Source organism: Aythya marila (assembly GCF_965140915.1).
Source record: "Aythya marila genome assembly, chromosome: 4".
NCBI lineage: Eukaryota > Metazoa > Chordata > Aves > Anseriformes > Anatidae > Aythya > Aythya marila.
The window spans coordinates 61425557-61447869 of record NC_139045.1 but is presented as its reverse complement, the minus strand read 5'-3'; the positions used below and the strand labels follow the sequence as shown (position 1 = coordinate 61447869).

General features: G+C 44.2%; 1 protein-coding gene across 3 annotated transcripts in view; it reads left to right on the top strand.

Moving 5' to 3' along the window:
- BST1 (bone marrow stromal cell antigen 1) overlaps positions 1 to 22313 on the top strand; it is a 52929-nt gene that overhangs the window by 21457 nt on the left and 9159 nt on the right. For all 3 annotated transcript variants that reach the window (XM_082758531.1, XM_082758530.1, XM_082758532.1), the window contains exons 9-10: positions 21439 to 21571; positions 22116 to 22251. In XM_082758531.1, the coding sequence (XP_082614657.1) occupies positions 21439 to 21571; positions 22116 to 22251 (269 nt within the window). The remainder of the gene's footprint in view (positions 1 to 21438; positions 21572 to 22115; positions 22252 to 22313) is intronic.

Genomic DNA, 22313 nt, shown 5'->3' with positions numbered 1-22313 from the left:
ATCCCTGAATTATTACTTTGGACTGCAGAACTTCACAGGAAAACAAACAGCAATAATTGCCCATACAGAGACAAACAAACCTTACCTATGTGGGCAATCAGAAAGGTTTGGAAAACTTATTTGCTAATAAGGAAAATTTATCACTTACTGACTAAAGTTTTATCTTCCTTACTAATATCTTCCTATCTTCCTTGCTAGATGAGGGGAAGATATTTGGCTCCGTTATTGCTCTTTTACCTTCCATCTGAGATTAAGGACATTTGGAAGGATGGAATAGGGTGAGATGGAGATTGTATCCTCGGACTCAAAGGGAACTGAAGAGCCCACCACCATTCCTGCTTTAATAAATCAGTTTAAATGGAAATCATTTGAAAAAAAATAAGACAGGAATTGATCCTGTCACAGCCATGCTGTAGCTGTTTAATCTCACCCTATTTCTTCCAAAAATAGTTATCTAAGAGGACACATTTCATAAAATATTTTTGAAATGACTGATGGATGGATGTCAGAAACTTTACTGTAAAAGCCTGAATGCCAAGACTGTCCATGAGACACTTCTGTGTGCTATAGCAACAAATCTTCCAAAAGAAGATTCATGAAACTATTCAGAAAGAATAGTTTTTTCCACTATGTAAAGGGGCATTTTAAAGAAGACAAAGCAAAACTCTTTTTCAGGAATGCACAATGCAAAAACTAAGGATGATTGTTAAAATGCACAAGCGAAATTCTGTTTAAACATCAGAAAAAAAAAAATCACTGTGAAGATGGTCAAACAGCTTGCCAAGAGAGGTTCTGGATTCTCCATCTCGGGGGGCTTTCAAAGCTTCACTAGAAAATGCCCCGACCAACCTAATACAAGCCTGAAGTTGCATGTGAGTTGCACAAATGGTGGGACCAGATGACCTCAGAAGTCCCCTCCCACCCACATTGTTCAATGATGCTGTGAGTTTTCCAAAAAACAGCAAACACTGGATGTTTTCTTTCTGGAAAGGCCTGTCATACATGGTACTATCCCCTTTTTGTTTTCATAATACAAATGCCTAACTGGCAAGACAGCTTTATTTTTATAACATATTTAGCTGTCCATAGATTTTTAGCAATCACTCATGCTGGGTGTGTTCATTTCAAAACCTGGCAGCTAACGTATTTATCAAGGACACTTCAAATTCTAATTTAAGCAGCACAAATAATATTCTACAACATGTTGCACTCACAGTCAACCTTAAGCTACCTGAAGATCTGCCTTTATAGATAATTGATTTCAGGTATTGTCTTCAAGGAAAGATTAGCTAGATTTCCATCTGTCCTGTTCCCTAAATCCTAGTATCTTTGGAAACCTGTCTGCTAAATTTCTTTTTCTTTACATATTCATTAGAAAGCAAGAAGGACTGGCTGTATTCTGCAAGTCATTATCACAAAATCAGAGACTCCTACAGGTTGTAAGTGACCTCTCAAAGGCAACAGCAGCTTTGCAGTGACAACTTCGTGTCTGTGTGTGCAGGATGGAGGCCTGCTAGTGAGAATATGTGTACATGTACATATGTGTGACATGGATTCCTTCAGCAGCAGGCCTCAGAAGGCTAACCAGTAGCTGGCCCTTGGATCCCAGTCTCCCCATTTGCTGGCACCTGGGCATAGAAGTCCCCAGGGCTGCAGGCCTACTCGTAGCACAATGGGTATCCCACCTCAACATCAGGGCTGATGGCTTTGCTGGGACAGCCCTGGAAGGAGCCCAGACAAGGGGGTTGATCCTCAGGAGTCCTTGCTTTGTGTTCCTGACTGTCTTTGTGTCCCTGTGCTTCTCCAGGCGTGTGAAGCTTTCATGAGCTGATAGGCTTGGGAGGAGCTGGGCAGGGAATTATTTGCTCTTCCCCTCCCACCATTGTCTCTCTGCCCAGACAATGGCCATGCAGTTGAGCCTTATCACATAACCTAACAGCGTGGGCAATTAATTATTTTACATTCCTCACAGACAGTCCGTCTGCCCTCTACACACTTTCTTCCAAGATTTGAGCTCAGTTAGGAGTTCCCAATTTGGCCAAGCTGGACTCCTGCCACAGCTTCAACTTCCCGCACATCTCCAGTTCTGAATCTTTCTTTCCTTCACAAGACTGTTTTTCAACATTTCCTAAGTAGTCATTTCTGACTATCTGCCAGTTCCGATGACAAATTTCCCCACTTTGCTGATTAACATCTAGAAACAGGCCTCTGACTCCGTCAGGGCCAATTCATCCCTAACAAAACACGGTGAAGCTCCACTCCCCAACTGTACCAGGTTACTGAAGGACACATGCTGGTGCCCAACACTAGAACATTTGACTAATACATATCCTGGGAGGTGGATTTTGCATGGACAGAGACAAAATGTACAAGTGGGGATGAGGGAGGGACTGGGGGAAGGTGGCAAGAGCCAGTGGGAAACAGGGGCGAGGGAGGGAAGATCTCCCCGAGCAACCCAAACAGGTCCTGTGCCCACCTAGAGTATTTTATCTGAGAGACAAGAGGTAGGGAGGAGGGACAAATGACTGGGAGGCTGTGCAAACACAATAATATTTTGTCTCAAAGATCTCTCCTTTTAGATGTTGCTCTGTCCTGGGCTGTTGTGTTGGCCCTTTCATGCTCTGCAGTTCAAAAACAGAACATTTGTCCTGAGATCCTGTCCAGCATTGAACCCCTCATGTGTGTGTGTCCTCATGTTTATTTACACAAAAAGCAGAAGCTGATTTGATAGATTTTATTGATACTGCTTTCCCTCTTTCCTTCTCTTTATTTCTCTTCCTTCCTTCCTTTTCTCCCCTCAACTTCCCACATGCGTCTTGAGATTAGAAGAAGCCACACTACGTCTAGTCAAGTGTGTGTGTAGGGTGATGAAAAGGTCACTGGCAAAATAAGACAAAGTGGTGACATTTGGTCCTCCCACACTCTCTCGATGCGTGAGAACACATAGGAAAAAAATAGTACATTCCGGTCGAGAGAGCAGAATGCTTTATTGAGGAGAGGCAGGCATCGTGCTTGTCAGCATGGCTGATCTACTATTCTCATTTCCCCCATTTAAAGCCCTCAGCAGCGTATGAAACAAAACGAGTAACTTCCATGTGGAAAAAACAGGCTGCTTAGAAGTGATGGAGATGAAAGAGACAGAAAGCCCTCAGTGTGCAGAGTGCAAATAATTACTGGATGATGTCTTTTTACAGGGTAATTTATCACACTCCAGGTACAGCAGCCTGCACCGATGGGCTCGCAGAACCCAGGGTACGACTTGTGTTTGAAGCAGGCCAGGTGACTTTGCAGGTTCAAACCTACATGTTGCAGGGGGACTAACCCCAAAACATGCCATCAGTATGGAAGAATGTGTACATACCCACAGCTGTTACAGCGATGGGATATGGTATTTCTTTCCCCCCAGTGAAAACACGTACCACAGCAGGTGATGCCAGTGGTCTCCCTGCACACCTCTTGGCCTTCGTAGGAAAAGTGCTTGAGGGTGTACTGATCGTGAGATTGTATCCTTATTTATAGCAAAAATGAGAATGAAGTGGCCATATTCAGAACACCCACAAAGTACAAAGTCAGTTTTATGAAAAGTGCAGGTGTCTGGGCTTGGGAAAGCAACTTCAGAGTGCTTTCTGTCCTATATTTTTTAAACATAAGGATGCTTAAGATCCAAGGGTGTTTCCATTTGAACTGAAATGTCCCCTGGGTGCTTAAACAGGACTGAATTGATGAATTCAAGCATCCATTAGCAACTCAGAGAAGGTGACAATTAAGACATTACTGATTTTTTCAATTAATTAATTAATTAATTAATTCAGGGGGACCTCCTCAAACAAAATTCAGTAGCAATGAACGAACCCACCCATACACACAACACTGTCACTTCCCAGGCCTACTAATTTCTGTAGGATTTTTCAGGATGATCAGAATAAGAGTCACTGAAAGTTTATAGATTTGAAAAGCTACAAGTGTCTAAAATAAAAAGGTGGAAATGCAACTAAATTCACACATCTTTAAATGCAGAGGTCAGTCGTCCATCTGTATTAGCAGTTGTTCAAGTGATCTACCTAGGCATAGGTCAGGTACAAATTAAATCACCATTCAAAGAAGACAGCTATTTAACACATTGGAACAAGGTCATAAGATAAATGCATCAAACCCTCAGCTCCAATTGCTTAGAGGAAGCAAAGTCTATCTCTGCACTCACTGCACTATTTAAAGTAGGACGGTGTCGTTGCTGTATGTCCTCAGAGCCCTGCATTCTGCATGCAGACTACACAGGAAAACCCAGAAAGGGCTTAAGAATTTTCAAATAGCTTTTGTGTGCAACAAAGTAGGTAGATAAATGCATGCAATTTGTTTTCCAATAATTGAAAAAATGCCGAAGACAAAAAACGAAGGTGATGAACCATTGCAATATCAGGTTAGCTGACTAAATTATCCAGTTACCTGGTTCATCAGCTAGATTTTATATTGCACTTCAGGAGGAGCCTTGCTGTAGTGAACTGACCTGCAGAGTTAGCAATGTCAGGACACTGTTCTGTACCTCCACACTGAACTTTGCATCACTTGTAAAGGTGCAAAGATGCTACTGCAGAACAGTTTTGCAACGTTGCAAGTGGGAAGTGGGAAAATAATTTATCTTGAGTCTGGTTTACAAATGAAAAGAGGCCTGTGCAATCACTTAGTTTGCTTGTCCATTCCTCCATCTGTCAGTCCCTTCCCTCCCAAAGACTTGTGAATTTATGGGTCAACTTCAACCAAAGTCTAATGGAGTGGGCTGCAGAACTTCTGTTCTTGTTATTTTACTCATGCACATTCATCTAGTTTGGCTGGTTTGGGGTTTTGCTTTTTTTTATTTTTTATTATTTTTTTCCCTGCACAGACAAGGTATGTGTTGCTGTGAATGGGAGCTACACCATCCTGTTCAGAGGAGATTAACTCCCTACTGTCTGATACTCAGATTTTAACACACAAAAAAAAGTATTTTGTCATCATAACTAATCTTAAAGAATTTTCAGCAGAAACAAATGCAATCAGTAGAAATTTGTGTCAAGTAACAACAAACTGAGCAAGACAATAACAGCAGGCTGAACAAGGCAGCTGGATAATGGCAACCAGCTGAGAAAAAAAGATTTGGGATAAGAAAGTGCTGGTGTTCAAAGCATCTTCAGACTGCTCACCCAATGAACAAGCTCATGAGTCATTCCTGGTAGTGGATACGGCTTTTGCAGAAGACATGACTGAGACATCTGGGTGCTGAGACACTGAGTTACAAATGCCTTTTTTGCAGCAGCGGGTGTGTGGTTGGATGGCACGCCGCTCTTCACAGCTGTCACTCTGTACTCGCTGTTCTTCGTGTCCCAGCCCATTTATCATTTTATTTTCAGTGTTCATCTCAAACCTTCTCTAAATGTTATGACAGCAGTTACCCTGTGAAACCGGGAAGCTATGAGCAGACTAATCATTGCTATTCCAACAAAAGCCGTGAAAGGAATGATTTCTTTAATTATTGTAACAGCTTCTGCTCTTTTCAGTTCAAATTCCCTTATTCCTAATTTGTGCTAAGCACTGGCAGCTAGCAATTACAGGTGTCCACAGTGATTAGTGGCACCGCATACCATGCTATCATCCTCATCCAGTGCATTATGTTGAAATGATTCTTCATGATTCATAAACTGTGTAGCCTTTGAAGGAGCCTTTCTTCTATCATATGGAAAAAATTACTGCTAGCATAACTAAGCTCAATCCCACTAAAGGCAGTGGCATTGTTTCTATTTCTACCTGAGCACACTTAGACAAGAAATGGAAGCAATTGAAGAACAACCAGGACACAGGCAAACCACACAGTCATAAAATATTTCTAACAAACTTTTTACTCACTGTGGAAGAAACATCTTCTAGAAGCAGGTTTTAACCTCGGGTACCAAAAAGATGCACAACATATTTTTTCTTACCGATGTTTGCAGGCTAATGTTGCTTTGGACTGGTTCTGTCCACTTACTGCACACCACCTCTTATCAGCAAGGGGTATTTCTGCTGTGAAAGATTATTTGTGTCCTCAGCCATGTTTTGGGTGCTAGGACTATCTACAGTTGTAATAAAAACTGTTTGTCTGTTTGTTTTGTTTAATAAATAAATAAATACATAACTAAATAAAAAAGGATAAATCAAGCTGTTGAATGACCAGATCTTAAGAACGGCTGGGGGGTGGTTTGTTATCCCTTGCTGGGTCAAAAATAGTACTTCCAGGTAGCAGTGGAAGCTACCTGCTTTTTCTTATTATATACTTAGCTGTGCTAATTCAAGCTAATAAATTATATATAATACAATTCCATTCTTAGAGAAGTCTCCTGCTGCTATACACGGTATCAAAGCAGAGGCTGGCATTCATGTGCCTGAAGTTCTGTCTTCTCATCTTTTACACTCACTTTTTAATCCTCCCAGGGATTCAGTGTAAACTGGCAGAGAAGTGGACACACCTTAACTTAGTATTAATTTAGGCTTACCTTGGAAATTAACATAGCTTGGAGGGCCCCAAATATTGGAGTTTATCAGACATGGCACTTTTAAAAAATGTCATTTTCTGTATAGAAGGCACAAATAGCCATTAGCACGGCAGTTCAAGAAGGATGCAGTGAGCACTTTGCTGCAATCTCAGGGAAAATCCTAAATGTACATTTCCTTACTGTTGTGTTGGGGTGCTGACCTCCTGATGCCCTGGTGGGATAAAGGCAGGTTAAGGTGGTTGTCTTGAGGAAGCTGTTTTGAGATTTTTGAGCTCCAGGTGGGTACCCACAAACCTGAGGGGATGCAAGACCCTCGTAAAACACACTGCTGTTCACGTCCCTTCATCCTCCCTCATCTCACATTCTCTGTGCTCCTCTCATGCCGTCCCGTTCAGTAAATACCATTTTATCCCTTCTTTGCTAAGGCACCGTTATCGTCTTACTTACTGTGGAAACCCTTTTGTGCCAGGACATCTGCAAGGTGCGAGTACATTCTCACGTTCATACAGAGAAAGAAGCTCCCATTTTCTGAAACACCACAAGCACTTTGCTGGCCTTCCTGCTGCCCCCACATCTCTGTTTGTCGCTTTACTCAGGCTGATCAGGCTGCAAAGGCTTGCTGAAAGGAGGCTTGACATTTCCTCGTCTGTTCCATCCCTCCTGTAGCTCGAGGTGTCACAAAACCAACAGCAAGAACAGCTTCCAGAGAGACTGGGCCTCCACTTTATTTATTTATTTATTAATGAATCAGCATCACATCTGAATGGAAGTAAAAGTTTTTTCAGATCGGGTGCTTTTAAAAAGTTTTAAACTTTTTTATCTGTCCCATTTTTTCTACCCTAAAAAATATTCTGATTTTAGACTTCCTGAAGATGAGTATCTTTAATACCCTGAACAAGCACAGATTGCAATTTTATTGCATAAACTGTTTTTTTAAACTAGTTGTTCTGCTCTGTTTTGTTTTTCCAGTGTGGCATTTCCTTAGCTAATGAAATTGAAGAGCAGCAAGCTGGAAACATATGCACAGAAACATTAAGGGGAAAATAAAAGCAGCTGAATAACCTCTCTTGTGTATAATAAGTTATTCAAAAGTCAGAAAGTTCAAATGTGAATATCTGGCATTCGTGTTTCCATTATCATCAATGTAAACAAGGAGCAAAAAAGAACAATAACTTGAGACTGCCAAAGCAAAAGCCATATGCTTACTGAAAGGATTATGGAGAAAAAAACTTCCTTTATGAGCTTGTTTGTACTTAATTGGCTACTATAGAGCTTCCTGCCCTTTTTCCAGAACCTGCAATAGGATCCACTGGGGGCACACAAGCAGTTGGTGGATGGGCCATGGGTCATATCCTGGCAACTTCAGCTATTCTTCTACAGATAATTAAATTCAATTTTCCTATTCATAAATCCGATTGTTCGTATGTTTTTATAAAGTTACCAAAATAAACATTCACAATAGCTATTTAACTTTTCTCCCTAATTATCAGCTGGCAATCTTGTTTTCAGATGAGGGAAGGTGTGTGTCCGACTGGAGGCATTTTCTTGTCCACTTCTTATCTAGCCATCACTAGGAGTTAGGATGGCACACATGTTAGGAAGAGGTATGCAGCCCCAAAACTGAAATTTCAGTTCTAAGAAAAACCCTCCCACAGTTTGCATGGTTTCTCTGAAAACTGGATGGGTAAAAAATATAAAATAATAAAAAATACAAGATCAGCTGATATATTTAAATACCGTTTAAGACTGAAGGGCTTGGTCAGAGCATTTCTCAGGTCTTTCGGAACTGCCTGGTCCTGAGCTGTGTCCCAAAAGCCCTTTCTTGCATTAAAGCTGATGCTTTGTAAGCAATGATGAAGGGTTTGTAGTTAACCTTATGCTGACATCCAGTGCTTTACTTTGTTTAGATGTCGAGATTTTAGCCTTTCTATGTTGGCTTTTGACTAGAGAAGCAGAGTTGTGCTGTGTGGAGAGGAGAATAAGGACTGAGTGCTGACTGAACTGGCGGATTATTCCCTAAACCTCGGACACCCCAGCTTACACACTGCCAGAAATTCGTGTGCCAGCTGAGCCCTGGCTCTTTGCAGGGACAGACAGAAAGTGCCCCGCTGGTTGCTGATGAGTTTCCCCCTACTTGTAAGACAACCACAAAGTCAGTAATCGCCTGCTGTAAACGCCGAGCGTTTAGAAACACGTTTATTTCACTTTTAACTCGCACACCAGCCCAGGGCGGGTGGCCTCAAGGGGCTCTGCACCGCCACACGGGCTCGGGGGACGATTTTGGGCCCCGCACCCCGGCGACCTCCGGGTGGGAGCCGCGCAGAGGGCGGTGAAAGGCGAGGCGGGGGCCGGCAACAACGCCCTTAAAACCAGCGGGACGGGGCCGGGGGGGCTCCAGCCTCGCCTCCCGGAGGGACCTGGCCGGGAGGGGAGGTGCTGGCCGGCGGCTTCCCGCAGCTGCCGCTGTCCCTCGGGACCTCCGAGCCGCTGCCCCTCAGGGCCTGCCTCCCGCCGCCATGCCGGGGTCGCGGAGGCGGCAGCGCGGGGTGCTGCTGGCGGGCATCGCCCTGCTGCTGGCCGCCCTCGTCCTGGCCGTGGTGCTGGCCTCCGTCTTCATGCCGGGGAGGGAGGCGGCCGGCGGGCGGCCCCTGAGGTGGCAGGACAGGGGCACCACCAGGAACCTGCGGGAGATCGTGCTGGGGAGGTGCTACAGCTACCTGGCCGAGCGGCACCCGGCGCTGGGGTGAGTGGTGGCGGCGTGGAGCCAAACCCGATGGGCTTGGGGCGGTGGGGAGCTAAAGAAGGGACAATATTTGTAATTATCCCGGGTCCAGAGGCGCCCACGGACACGGATGGGAGCCCCTTTAAAGGCAGCTGAAACAGAAGCTGGGTTGTAACAGGTCGGAGTATGGAAGGGAAGGCAATTAATTCGCCGTACATCCGACCTGCCCAACGTCCTGTAGTGTGTAACGCTGCGTTCACACAGCCACCGCTACCCAGGAAGGAGGAGAAGGATTGTGACACAATTCTGGGATGGACAGAGATGTTAGAAGAGTGTTGGGAAATGTATTAGAGTTATTTGAAACAGATGCTTTTAGCACGGGGCAAAGCCTCCGGCACAGCTTCAGGAGAAGTGCCAGGAGTGTGATGGCCAACGTGAGCAGCCCCAGGTGCCCTCACGCCCTGAGCTGCTCAGGGAGGAGGATTCCTTGGTCCCAGCCAGCATTTAGGGCTGAGAGCTGATGTTCTGCTCTCCAGCCCTGCAGGAAAAGGCAGAGCACAAAGTAAGGAGATTCCTGGGTTCCTTGTGGGCAATGGTGATGCCAAACAGCTCAGGACGGGTTTCAGAGCAGCCAGGGTTTCTCATCGTTTCTTGGGGCACCAGCCACCCTGTCTGTGTCCTCAGTAAGCCTCTGGTAGATATTTCCACCACTGTGAGCCCAGTGACAGAGCCATCCTGCTCTTGGGTTCCAAAAAGACAATGTCACCTCTCGTGTTTGTGACACTGCGCCGATGGAAACAAAGCTCTACATAACTTACTTGGATTTGGTCTCCTCTTCAGTTCCTCTGTTCAGGGCTGTACGAAAAAAATGATTTTCAGCATTTGGAGGGGAAGGGGCAGATGGAAAATCATAGCCTGAGCACGCAGAGATTTAAGCACCCACTTCATGTTAAACACGTGAGTGGCTGCAGTGTAAGTGAGGCAGCTTCTCTTTTAAAATAAAATTAAAAAAGCTCACAAAGCCTTTGCAAAATCACATACAGGTTTCTAGAAGTTCATATCAGCTTATTAAAGGGTAGACTCAATATCTAAATGTGAAATTATTGTGTTTTCCTTCACAAAACCATCTGAATCTGAACCATAAGGGAATCATAAGCTTAATTTTTTTCAAGAATGTTTTTGAAATAATTGCAAACACACGATTATAAGCTTTTTAAAAGGTTGTTTTTTCAAAGTATAAGATTTTGTGCTGTGCTTAATCCAGCAATGCTAAATAATTCCAGTGGCATCTCTAGGGTAGGATTTTTTTCTTTCACTTTATTAAATAAACAACGTAAAATCTGAGAGAGCACTGAAAATGGAAAAAAAATATGTTCATTTACATGCACCCAAAATGTTCAGGAAGTTCCTGCACAGAGAAGTAAAACCTAGGTGCTGCCTTTTCTGGGTACCTAACCTCAGATTCCCCATTTCTGATCCTACTGAGGTCGGTGTATGTTGTAATGTGACTGCTTTTATCACTGGCACTTCCTGATAACAAAGCCAGTGCCTTTAGGACCCATCAGAGAACCCTCTGTCTTTCATCTTGTGCTCTTTCATCACTAATGTAGGCCTTGGATCTTTCCTTGCATGGGATCTTTGGTGCACTTAATCAAAGAAACGGAGTAGGAACATGGAACTGAAGAAGCTCAGGCACACTTGTAAGCTGCTCAAGCTGTGTCCTATACTCAGCGAGGCGTTTTGTAGCCTTAGGCTACTTCTGCTACGGAAACCTCACTGCCATGGTTAGAAATCTGTTTTCCTCATAAATCTGTCCATAGTCTGCTCGTGCCCTTTTAATCTAACACCAACATGCACATTTCTTTAAAAAGCTCTGCTTTTAGTAAACCCGTGTACATGTTTTCATGCTTTAACTTTTTTATACCGGAGCCATTGACATCTATGTTACGTCTTTGACAGTGTTCTCAGTTTTTTGAAAGTAGCAGTCTGTTCATCGGAGTAGTTAGCAAGCGTGGCTACTGCTGTCTTTTGGAATGCTGTATTTTGAAACTGGAAGAGCTGTCTGGTTTTGGGAAAAGAAGGGGATTGTTGACATTAATATGGGATTTCTAACTTCTAGGCATCACAGATGGGGGCCGTGAGTCTATAGTCACCACTTAGCTCTGCTTTTGCAACCTTGTACTATAAATCTTATGGCAGGGCCATGGACATGCCACCAAGGAATGACACCTGCACCATTGGGGTTGCTTTAATCCTCCAGGTGCCTTTTGCACGCCCCCTCACATTGGTGGAGCTCTGGACACAACACAGACAGCTGGCTCCTTTCATGTTCTTGTCTTTTCTGATTAGAAACAGGGCCTGGAGCCACCGGCAGTGAGGTTCCTGGAAGGACTGTTGCTGTCTGTGGTGTGGGTTTATAAGCACCTCTTGTGCAATCAGATTTTATCCCATTGAGTTTTATATTCTCCAGAACCATAAAAACATTCAGGGACTGTATTTATTGCAGTTCCTTGCTAAAGAGCCACTCCTAAGTGCTTCATACAGCACCTCTCGGTGATAAGGCTGTGTAACTGCCTGTGTGTGATAAAATCCGTGGTGTTTCTGCTGCTGCTGTCCTGATGATGCTCACCTAGCACATGTGTACATCATGCTTAAGAGTCATTTGTTTACAGTTTCCTCAGCTATTCTTCCAGAGTACCACTGCTGTTGTGCCAAAGTTTGGGAGAAACAGGCAGGGAATACCAAATGCTCCTCGTCGTGCGTGTGGTCCAATTCTAGGAAACAGTGCTAGGGGTACAGGGGCAGCTTTTAGGGGTTTCACTCCCTGCACACAGAGCTGTGCATTTAGGTGTTCCCGTTAAAGAGCAGTATTTCTCTTCAGCTTCCCTGAAAATACTGGCTGCTGCCAAAAGGCACAGCAAAAGCAATAGTCTGTCACAGCTTGGTAGTCCTGTTTTTTTCAGCACTGACAACAGATGCGAACTCTGTTTCCACAACTCTTGCAGAGTTCCCATGCTCATCTGCCACGGCCGCTGGTATGCATTGTAGTTTCGTCTGAGCAACAGCCAAAGGCAGTTCTGGCTGAGGGAAGGATTTGACCTCAAGTTGCTTCGTGTCCTCTTTCCCAGGAAGACAGGCTCCCTCTTCTGGCTACCTACACGCAATTCTCAAACTCCGGTTCTCAAAGCATGCACATCTAAATTGCCAGGGATGCAGCTCTGGTGAAATCAGAGTGGTTTTCCAGCAGCCAGTGCAGATCCTGCATTGTGGCATCATCATCAGATCAGATCCTGCAGCCTGGCTCTCACAGCTGGGCAGAGCAGCATCACCCTGAGCTCAGCAGATGTTCTTGAGGAGCTTTGCACCTTTTTGCTTGCTGGGGGAGAACAGGCAGTTACAGGGGTAGCGTAAAACCTTTTGCTGTGAAGCCCACCGGTTTGATTTGCCCCTTTGAATTGGCAGGCTGAGTTCAGATGCAATTAGCACTTTGTGACCTTGTGAAGGAAGGGCTAAGAAACATTATCTGTGAGGGGGTCATGATCTGGGAGACACAAGCAATGCTTCTTTTTCAGTTTATAAGTACACTCGCCTTACATCTGCAGTTCAGGAGATTTGTCATTCCCAGATAGCGCTACCTCACTTCCAGATCTGCCGTCACTTACCCATCTCTGATTCAACCAAGCTAAGCCAAGCCTGCAAGCACCTACTACTTCAAAATGGCTAGAGACAAGCCAGCTCATTTCTTGTCTGACCTCTGCCAGTGAGAGAGCAGCAGGGACATGGACCAGGAGCCATGTAGGTAGTGACTGTGGCTGTGCAGACCCAGCCATCTCTGCACATCTGAGATGCAAAGCCCTGTGATGAAGGTGCAAATGGAGTTTCATGAAATGCTGTGTGGACATACAGCATAGGCATCCCCCTCAACATACAACTGGAAAAATAATGTTCCTAAACTTGGCCACAAATCCCCCTTATAACAAATTTTCACAGTCTGTAGTTCCATTAAATTTAGTAAAAGCTGGCGCACGCTCAGGAGAGCTTTGCCTTCTGACTGCATGAGCATGGATGCATTGTTCCTTTCCATTCCTTTGCAGGCTGTCAAGATGGTGATATATCTTGTCAAAAAAAAACACATGGCACCATGATTTTGTGTGAGATACTATTGCACTGGCACCATCCTTTCTTCTCGAGAGCAATTTTTTTTGTATGCTTACTTTTGTGTTATGCCTTCACTCTTTGCTCAGCATTTTTAATTTAATTTCCTTGCATTTGTTTGCTGAGTTTTAACAATTCTATGTCGAGCACGGCACTTCACAACAGCTATGATTTGGTTCAATGTCACAAATATTCTGAGTTTTATTTTATGTAGCCATGACATTACATTCAAACTCACCTGAGATTTGTGTTTTGTTTTTTTTTTTTGTTAAGAAAACATGCCTTATGTTAAGGGGTGCCCTTCAATTCTTCGATTCCCTTGATAATGCTTTTAGGCTTTCAAGAGGTCAGCGAGGTAAATAGGAAAAGAAACATCTTGGCTTGTCTGTAGCAGCAGTGGTGTTGCTATCTGTTGGTATTTTTGCTTTGTCCTTCATTGTTAAGGTGGCCAACATGAAAATGGATAAGTAGGAAGATTTCTTACAGTGCTTTGGCATATGCTTTTAGTATTTCCCTTCATATTTCATATGCAAATGTGTTGCCTTTAATACCTGCTCTCTGTTAGCTGTTGTTGTAGTTTGGTTTTTAATTTCTTCCATTTCATTTCTTCCAGCCCTCAGTATTTATAACAAGATCTGCTACACTTGCTTTTCCCGAACTTTTAGGGGAGTGACTTTGACCCTTTCTGGGGAACTGAGATGAAATCATTACAAAAGTTAGCAACTGCTCAAATCTTGGTCAGAGGTGTGCTTGCACTGAAACACAGCCTGCTGAGCTTTCCAGGGGAACTGGGATCTATCATGTAGCAGGCACAAAAACGTGTTTGTTAGCACTTTAAGTGTGTCCTTCTGCTGTTCAAGGCAAGTTTCCCTGACTGTTCTGGGCTATAAATTAGGGCTCCGTTTGGGTTTTCTTGTCGTCTTTCAGTGTCTTTTCTCCAGGGCCATCATCAACGTACAGCAGTGCTGTTGAGATCTGAGGTTAGCATCTAAGACCTCGCTGTTGATGAAAGGGAAACCTTGTTCCCTCCCAGCACTGTGGTTGGGATCTGTACACCTGTAGAGCTGCCAGTGCGAAGAGCCAAGCCTGGGGGTGGCTTCCTGATGGCGCAGTTGAGCTGTCACTGCCAAGGTGTGGTGCAGAGCTGTCGGGCATCTCAGAGCACTGCGGGGAAACACCCGTTTGTTTATATATGTTGAGATAAGAGGGTTACATCCTTTTCCTTTCTGGGGTCAAGTGGAGAGCTTCCTCAAGTGTCTTAAGAGTAAAAAGAGATGCTGGCTGTGCAGTCTGTCTTCCCAGGAGATGACAGCGAAGTAAGGTATTACCAAGGAGCTTACTCAGTGTTATAATAAGTCTGGTTTGTGCCCTTGTCCTTGTCCTGCTGACGCGTGCCACCCTTCAGGCAGGGAATTCTCCTGACTTACTGCATTTATGCCACATCCCAGCAGTTTTAGGGCTATAAAAACCCCAATGTACTGCAAATACACGTCACAGGAAACAGTTCTGCAGCTGCGTTAAACCATTGAGTGTTTCCCTGCTGTCACTTACTTTTATTTAGATCCTTATAAAAGTGTTTTTCTAAGGTTAATATTAAAGCAATAATGAAAATATGTTTTCTAATCAAGAGGTAAGCTGCTAGCTTAAATTTGTTGGTTCTGTATCTGTTGATGGCATAGTCCTCAAATGGAAACTTAAACTGTAGAGTAACTGCAGCCCTCTGACAAAATGCAGGCCAGGTAAGACTTCAGTTTTTCTAGAGACTGCATCCAGCTTATTAAGCATCGCTGAAAACACCACCTGCTTAAACAGTCTGTTTTTTCACCTGGGAAGGCTGAAATCTGACTGGTAAAAAATTATATATGTATGTGTAGATGAACTTTTCATTAGTTATAGCTGCCACCTCTTGACCCAGCACTTTCAGGAAGGGTTGCAAGGCGCTGTGTTGTCCAGGAGCACCAGTTCCCACCACACATAAAACAATGCAGGAGTTACAAACCAAAGCCACACGTTCAGCTGCCCTTGCAGCCTTCTCTTTCCTGCCAGAAGGAAGGGCTGGGGTGACAAGGAGCCCTCGTTTGTTCCCAGTCCGTGTCCATGCACGTACCCAGCCCTGAGGTACGCCCAGGAGAGATCTCAGCTTGCACTTCTTCTTCCAGACCTCTCGGCTCCCCACCTTTGCTGTGGGGACAGTTGCTCTGCCTCGAGGCAGCCTTTCCAGGTGTCATCTTTCTAAGGCAAGGTTTTGGATGCCTGTCTCTATCTCCAGGCAGTTTCTGCATTGCTTTCTTTACCAGCTTTTGGGCTGTTTAATTAACAGAGAGCAACAAACAAACAAACAAACAAAAAAACCACCTTTTGTCATTCTCATATTAAAAAACAGCAATTACTGTCAACATTTTGGTGACAGACAATTATAATTAAGCTGAGTGGGCAGTGGGATGCTAGTGGTCATTGAAAGCTTTGAGGTTGGTAGCTCTGCCATGATTTTTTCCTTCATTCTTTCCCGTGGTAATTTTTCCCCTTTGGTGTTATCCCAGTGCGAAAAGCAGCAGGTGGTAGCCTCCTCGCATCCCCAGCTCTGACAGCACATGGGCTGACCTCTCACAATTCCCATTTGCCTAATTTTTAGCACCAAGATATCTGCTGGGAGACTTTAGATGCTCGAACAGGAGTAAGGAATCTGATCCGATGTATGCACGTACCTGTTTTCTGGCTCAGGCATCTGCAGATGTGCCCAGTTGGATGGAGCTGCTCCGGAGAGTCCACCGAGTTCTCCCGCTGGATGGCAGTGTGCACCCTGCCTCAGCTCCTTGTCTGCAGGAGGCTGTGTGCAGGAGAGTCCAACCACAGCTGCCTGGGCTGGGATTTGCAGCGACTCCAAAAATGTGGGACACGGTGAGGCTGCAGGAAGGGAAGGGGCAGCCCTAAAATATTTAGGGGAAAAAAAAAAAAAAAAAGAAGCAAAAGGATTCAGGGTTACACAGGCCTGACATACATGACAAAGGCATATTTTGCATGATTTCTGACCACGTAGGCATAGCTACTCATAAGCTCACATGATAAAATAAACTGAATATAAACATATAAATTGCATGCCGTCTCCAGCTGCTGCAAGTCACCTAAAAGAGGCAGGGAAACAGATAAGTAGGCAAAGTCTGATGCAGAAATACTGCATTTAGTTCCATAGGTGTGCAGTCTCCTTCTGAAACACCTGGGTTTCAGTCTTTCACAGGTGAAGATGATACCTTACACTTGGAGCACGGTGTGGACCGTTCTGATGGAGTTCAGGAGCTTTGTTACAACCACAACTTCTCACTGACTTGTTAAAGAGCCAAGTTTCTAAGCACTCAGGTGCATACCCGCATTATTATTTTAGCTGGCAGTGGTAGCAAATGAGGAGGGCTCTGGGGTGAGGGCACACACAAGGCCACACGGAGCCAGAGGTGAGACCCAGCTGGACTCGCCAGAGCCTCCCAGACCAGCTTTGCAAATTGCAACCACCAATTACCTGGCCTGTGAGGTGTCATTCCTGCAAAGACCGGTAATAGAAAGGACCGCTGGGGACATTTTCCAGCTCTACCTTCAGAGCCTCACCACAGAGACCAGAATTAAAATCTCAGTTTATGGCCTGAGGACATCGTTCTGTGTTAGAAAGGAAGCTCAGGACCTTAGGGAGGCACCTCTGACCGCATGGGAGACCGTGTCCCACCAGGGAAGCTGCTCATGCTTGGTAGGAGGTTTGGAGAATGTGGGCTGAACTGACTGAGTTCTCCAGAGCAATGCCTGCGAATCATTTCCACTTGGAAATTTAATATGGGTCTTGCACTTTAAGCACCTCTCTCGAATTTTTGAGTGAAAAACTGGGGGCAACACAGCTCAAGGAAACACTGCCCTTCATAGGATGTTTTTAGCATCCAGTGCTGAACTGAAAACGAGATGTTGTTCGTGCTCTAACTGAAGTCACCAGGGATGAAACTCACCCCTGTTATTACACCAGTTAAATCAATTTCAATTGCAGATGAATTTGCTCTGTCATATCCAGTTAAAAAACAATGTAAAATACAATTGCACAGTAAAGAAAATAAAAGTTCTATATTAATTGAGATTTCTTGATGCCATCCTATTCCTTTAAGTGCAAGAGTGCTCTCTCAAGGTTAGCCAGGCCGATGTACTTACATGCAGGAGACAGTGATGCAGAAGCTGTCCAGTTTTATAATACACACATTAAAGTTTGGCTGCTGGGACAGCTGCTAATGGAAATATTCTTGGCCCCAGCTTCCTTTTGATAAATTAATATGGTGTTCATAAAAAAAGTAAATGGATAGAAATACTCAAATTCATTGGAAGAAAATGCAGCTTCTACCCAAATACAAGGAAAATGCAGGATATGCTTTGCCATATACATAACATTAGGATTTTAGAAGGAAATGGAGCTATAATGGTGTTGTGCATTGGTACCTCAGCTCTCGTTTCTTGCTGTACTCAGTACAGGATGCAGACCCTCGCCTGCAAAAGCTCCCAAGGCCCAGTTCTGCAGTCCCTGCTTTCCAGAGAAAGGGCTACAGGGGCAGTTCCTGAGCTCACAGCACCTTTCATGGTGTTCCCTGTTAATTATTATTATTTCACATTTACCAGCATTTCCCAAGCTATATTCATTTTAAAAATTTGGGGAAAAATACACATACAATTATCCTATATTTATTTTATCTGTTACTGAACTCAGCTTAAATTTTTCGGATTCTGTCACAGAATAAAGGCCTTAAAAAATTCAGTATAAACAAAGTTGGCCTTGAGGGAAGAAATTCATTACACAAACATAAATACATAAAGATAGGATATTTGCTTGATGCAGAATTAATAAAAATGCAATCCAAAACACACAAAAAACCTCCCAAAACAGAAAAAGCACGTGAGTCCTGCAGCAGGGTGGTACATGAGCACGTTCCCCACGGGCTCCTGGTGCTTGCACTCACCCTTCCTTTCTTCTTTAGCAGACAGAAAAGGAAATGAATCCATTGAGAGAGCTTCCCAGTGAGGGTATCACTGACATGATAGTCTTAGATGTGCTGGATCAGGACTTTCCTGATAAAGAAAATGCTTAGAAAATTCCTAAGCAGCCCTGTCACATCCTATCACAGCCATCACTTTCTGAGGTTTTCCTTTTTCTGCTCCACCTGAAAGTGCAAGTTCAGTAGATTTCAGCCCAGGTACGTGCCAGTTCCCCACGACACCAGGCATCACAGGAGCATCTCAACATCTTTTGCTGTGTCAAGCCTGAACACTTGCCCGCCTCTTTTCTCAGTTAAGTGGAGTTAAGTACCATACTCCAGGCACACGTTTTCTGTCTTTTATTTCTCTCGTCTTTATCAGCAGTGAGGCTGGAAGGAATTCCATCTCTTCCTGGAGCTGGGATTAACAAATCATAAAGCTCTCTCAGTGCCTGTTGTGTATCAGACAAAGCCAAAACTCTGTGTAGTCAAAACTCTTGAGATGCGAGGTAAAACCTGTATTTGGTATACATGTTTACGTACAGGTTCTATGTATTTTGTATGAGAAATGGCCTTCCAAAAGCAAACCAATCACTTATTTTTATTCAGATGTAAAAATACATACGGTGATGTGCAAGGGTAGTGAAAACAAAATACTCTTTAGGTTTTGTAGTTTTGTGTGTGTTTTTTTTTTTTTTTTTTACTTGGGAGTTGCATGGTGTGACTTGCAAAGCAAAGCTGAACTGGTTGAGTTTATATAAAAGTCCCTTTCATGCCTTACCGTTCACTACCAGCTGCAGAAGAGCTTCCCTCATGTGAAGGCTGAGCCCTGCCACCGCTGTGCCGTTACACATAGCTTTGCTCAGCTCTGCCAGGTTTGTTGTTACGCCCTTCTCCCAGCCATTGAGGCAGCCACGCTCGGCACCAAGTGCTGAGCTCGGGGGGCTGCAGTGCTGGGAAAGCCGTGCTTCAGGCTCGGGGCTCAGCAAGCTGTCTGGGCTGGATCGAGCATCACCTCCATGGTTATTGCTTCGTGCTTCTCGTGGTCATCACTAGAGCCAGGAGCAGAAATGCTCTGTAATGTATCTGTCATTTGCCTCTCTGCCTTTGGGATCAAACCCAGGGTTTCTTGTGGTTGTTTGAGAAATATTTTGTCTACTGAAACCCAGCTTGCAAAACTTTGCTGTATGAAAGAATAAATGGCCAGGTGACCAGCTGTGGCTCGTAGCACTGCTTTATCTGTCAGATTTCACACCTTGCTGTGGATCCTTGTGGGCCCTTTGTGGTCATTGCTGGTGTGATACTGGCCCAGGCCCCCGCTGCAAGTCTAGGAGAGGCATTGCCACTGTGAGGTGGTGCTGTAGCTCTTCTGGACACATCCAAAAAGCCTCTGACCTTCCGTGTGTGTGATGTTTCTTCTCCATAAGGTTTAGGGAGGAAGAGCATTGACATGCAGACACATCCCAGCACAGCAAGGAAAGGGCTGGGAGCTGAGAAGGGGTTCTGGGTCCCACAGGCTAGGCTCAGCTGCCTGCTTTCCTTCACCCCTCCGATGCTCAAATAGGCACTCAATGGCAATCGGGGTCAAGTTAAGCAGTGGGAATGAGTTCACACAACTGTAGTGACGATTAACTTGTAAAATACTCTGAAATCCTCAATGAACCGCCACCAAACTATTCTTTTAATCCCTTCAGGACTATTTATAAGACTAATCAAATTCCACATCCTACCTGTTACCCGAATGCCAGCAGGAAATGAAGCCTGCAGCTGTGTGTCACCTACTAACTGATCCCTGCTACTTTTGCAAGACATCTGTGTCTGCACAACAGACAAAGGCCATTGTGCAGCCAGCTTTCAGTGGGAACACCCTGGGAGCTGGGTACAAATAGTGAAGAAAGAGAGGATGAGTCTCGGGTAGCCAGAACAGCTCCATTCAAGCATGCTGACAGCAGGATGATGCAGTCAACTTCTGGAATTTACAGTAAGAACAGGGAAGAGAGCTGCAGAATGGCTGGGTGGCTGTCACTCCCAGGGGCTGGCTTTCAAAATGGGCCTGAATTTGCAGCAGCACGACCTGTACCCATGGGCACAGCCTGGAAAACACATAGTAGGCAGACAATAGTTAGAAATTACCTAAAAATCTTAAACTAAAGTTTTCATTCGTTCCTACAAGCACAAGAAAGCAGATGTCCTGAGCAGTCCCACGCCTTAGATGCTACAGCTTCAAGGGAGTGTGGAGCTACTTCGGTGCTGAGAGGGGACTTCTTGTCAGCAGTGTACAGCCAATTTCCTCTCAGTGTTACAAAAGGAGCTCTGTTTCCATCGCAGAGACACGCTTTATTTCCAGGGCTGGTGAAGCAACATGCTAAGAAGTTAATGTAGACCGAGGTGTGGTGGTTGTGTCCTGGCATGCACTGGTTCTTCCCATGTAAATTCAGGGGGATTCCTGGTTCACACCAGGGAGAATAGAAAGAGCAGATCTGGTAACACAGTGGAACATCACAAAGAGACTGAAAAAAATCCACTGGAGGATCTAGCAGATCTCACCTATACATGTGCAAATCACCAGTGGTTCCAGTAGAGTCCATAGGTGCAAGCTCCCCATGACTGAAAATACCAGGTCCAAAATACCCAGACCTCTTCTTATGTTTTAGATAAAACTTTAGATACTGTTTTGGTAGGGTCAAATACTCAGCAGGGAAGCTCATAGGCACATTTTGCTATATACTGCCACATTCGTCTCATGATTTAGTATGAATAATCAAGAAATTTGATCTCCTAGTTATTAGCACCACTCTCTTAAGGGGCAAAAACACAGAAAGCATTCAGGTATTGCAATAGTCAGTAATACAAAATGCAGGGGAGAGATGTTTTACAACTGCTTATTCCTCGGTTTACGTTCAATTCACTGAAGATACTCTACTTTTTAATGCATAATATACATGGTGATGCCTGAGCATGATCAGAACTCTTTTAAAATCTGTCCATAGTGTTTAAATGCAACAAGAGATCCTTTCACGATCATAAATACTCATAAATACTAATTAACCATGTTTTTATATTTCAGCAGAGATACGGATTGCCTAAAAATATGGGAATCGTTAAAATATACGTTCATTTACAAGAATCCCTGTAACACTACCGCAGAAGATTATCAGCCTTTAATGGAGTTGGCAAGTCATCCCATACCCTGCAACAAGGTAATGACACGGCTCTGGGCAGGCTACACAAGGGGGATTGCTGTGAAACAACATGTCTGCTCAGTGCTCCGAGCAATGGATCTTTTCTGTAGTAACTGGGGATGTTTGTAGGTTGACAAGACTGATATTTTTGCCAGGGTCATCCCGGTTAGGCTACAGAGCTTAATCCGTGTTCTCTGTAAGGAGCACACAACCCTGCTGGTAGAGAGATGCTGCTTCCAAAAATCTGCTCTTCCATCTGTAGTTCAGAAGCCCACAACAAATTGCATATATATGCTATGTGAACTACTCAGAACTTCTATTTCAGAATACTTTTGAGGTTGAGCACATCCATTTCCATGAAAAATAACTACCCTCAAAATTTTGGAAATGGGAGCAAGGAGTGCAGAAAGAAGAACTGACCCACTAATGGGAACTTGCAGCATTTCAGTAAAAAAATAAAACTCCATCACTAACATGAAAACTTCTTGTTTTTCTCCAGGAAAATGTCCTGACCAGCTCTAGTATAAGTATCACTCATTGCTCATTGTAACTTATTTCACAGTCACTGTTTTGGAGCAAGACAAACGACCTCGCGCATCGTTACACAAAATCCAGTCACAGTTTCCTAACCTTGGAGGACACCTTGCTGGGTTATATGTTTGATGGTGTTTCGTGGTGTGGAGACCCTTCGGCCCCAGGTAACAAGTCCTATTTTTTGCAAACCTAATATGAGTACTAGAATTCTAGATTATTCTTTTCT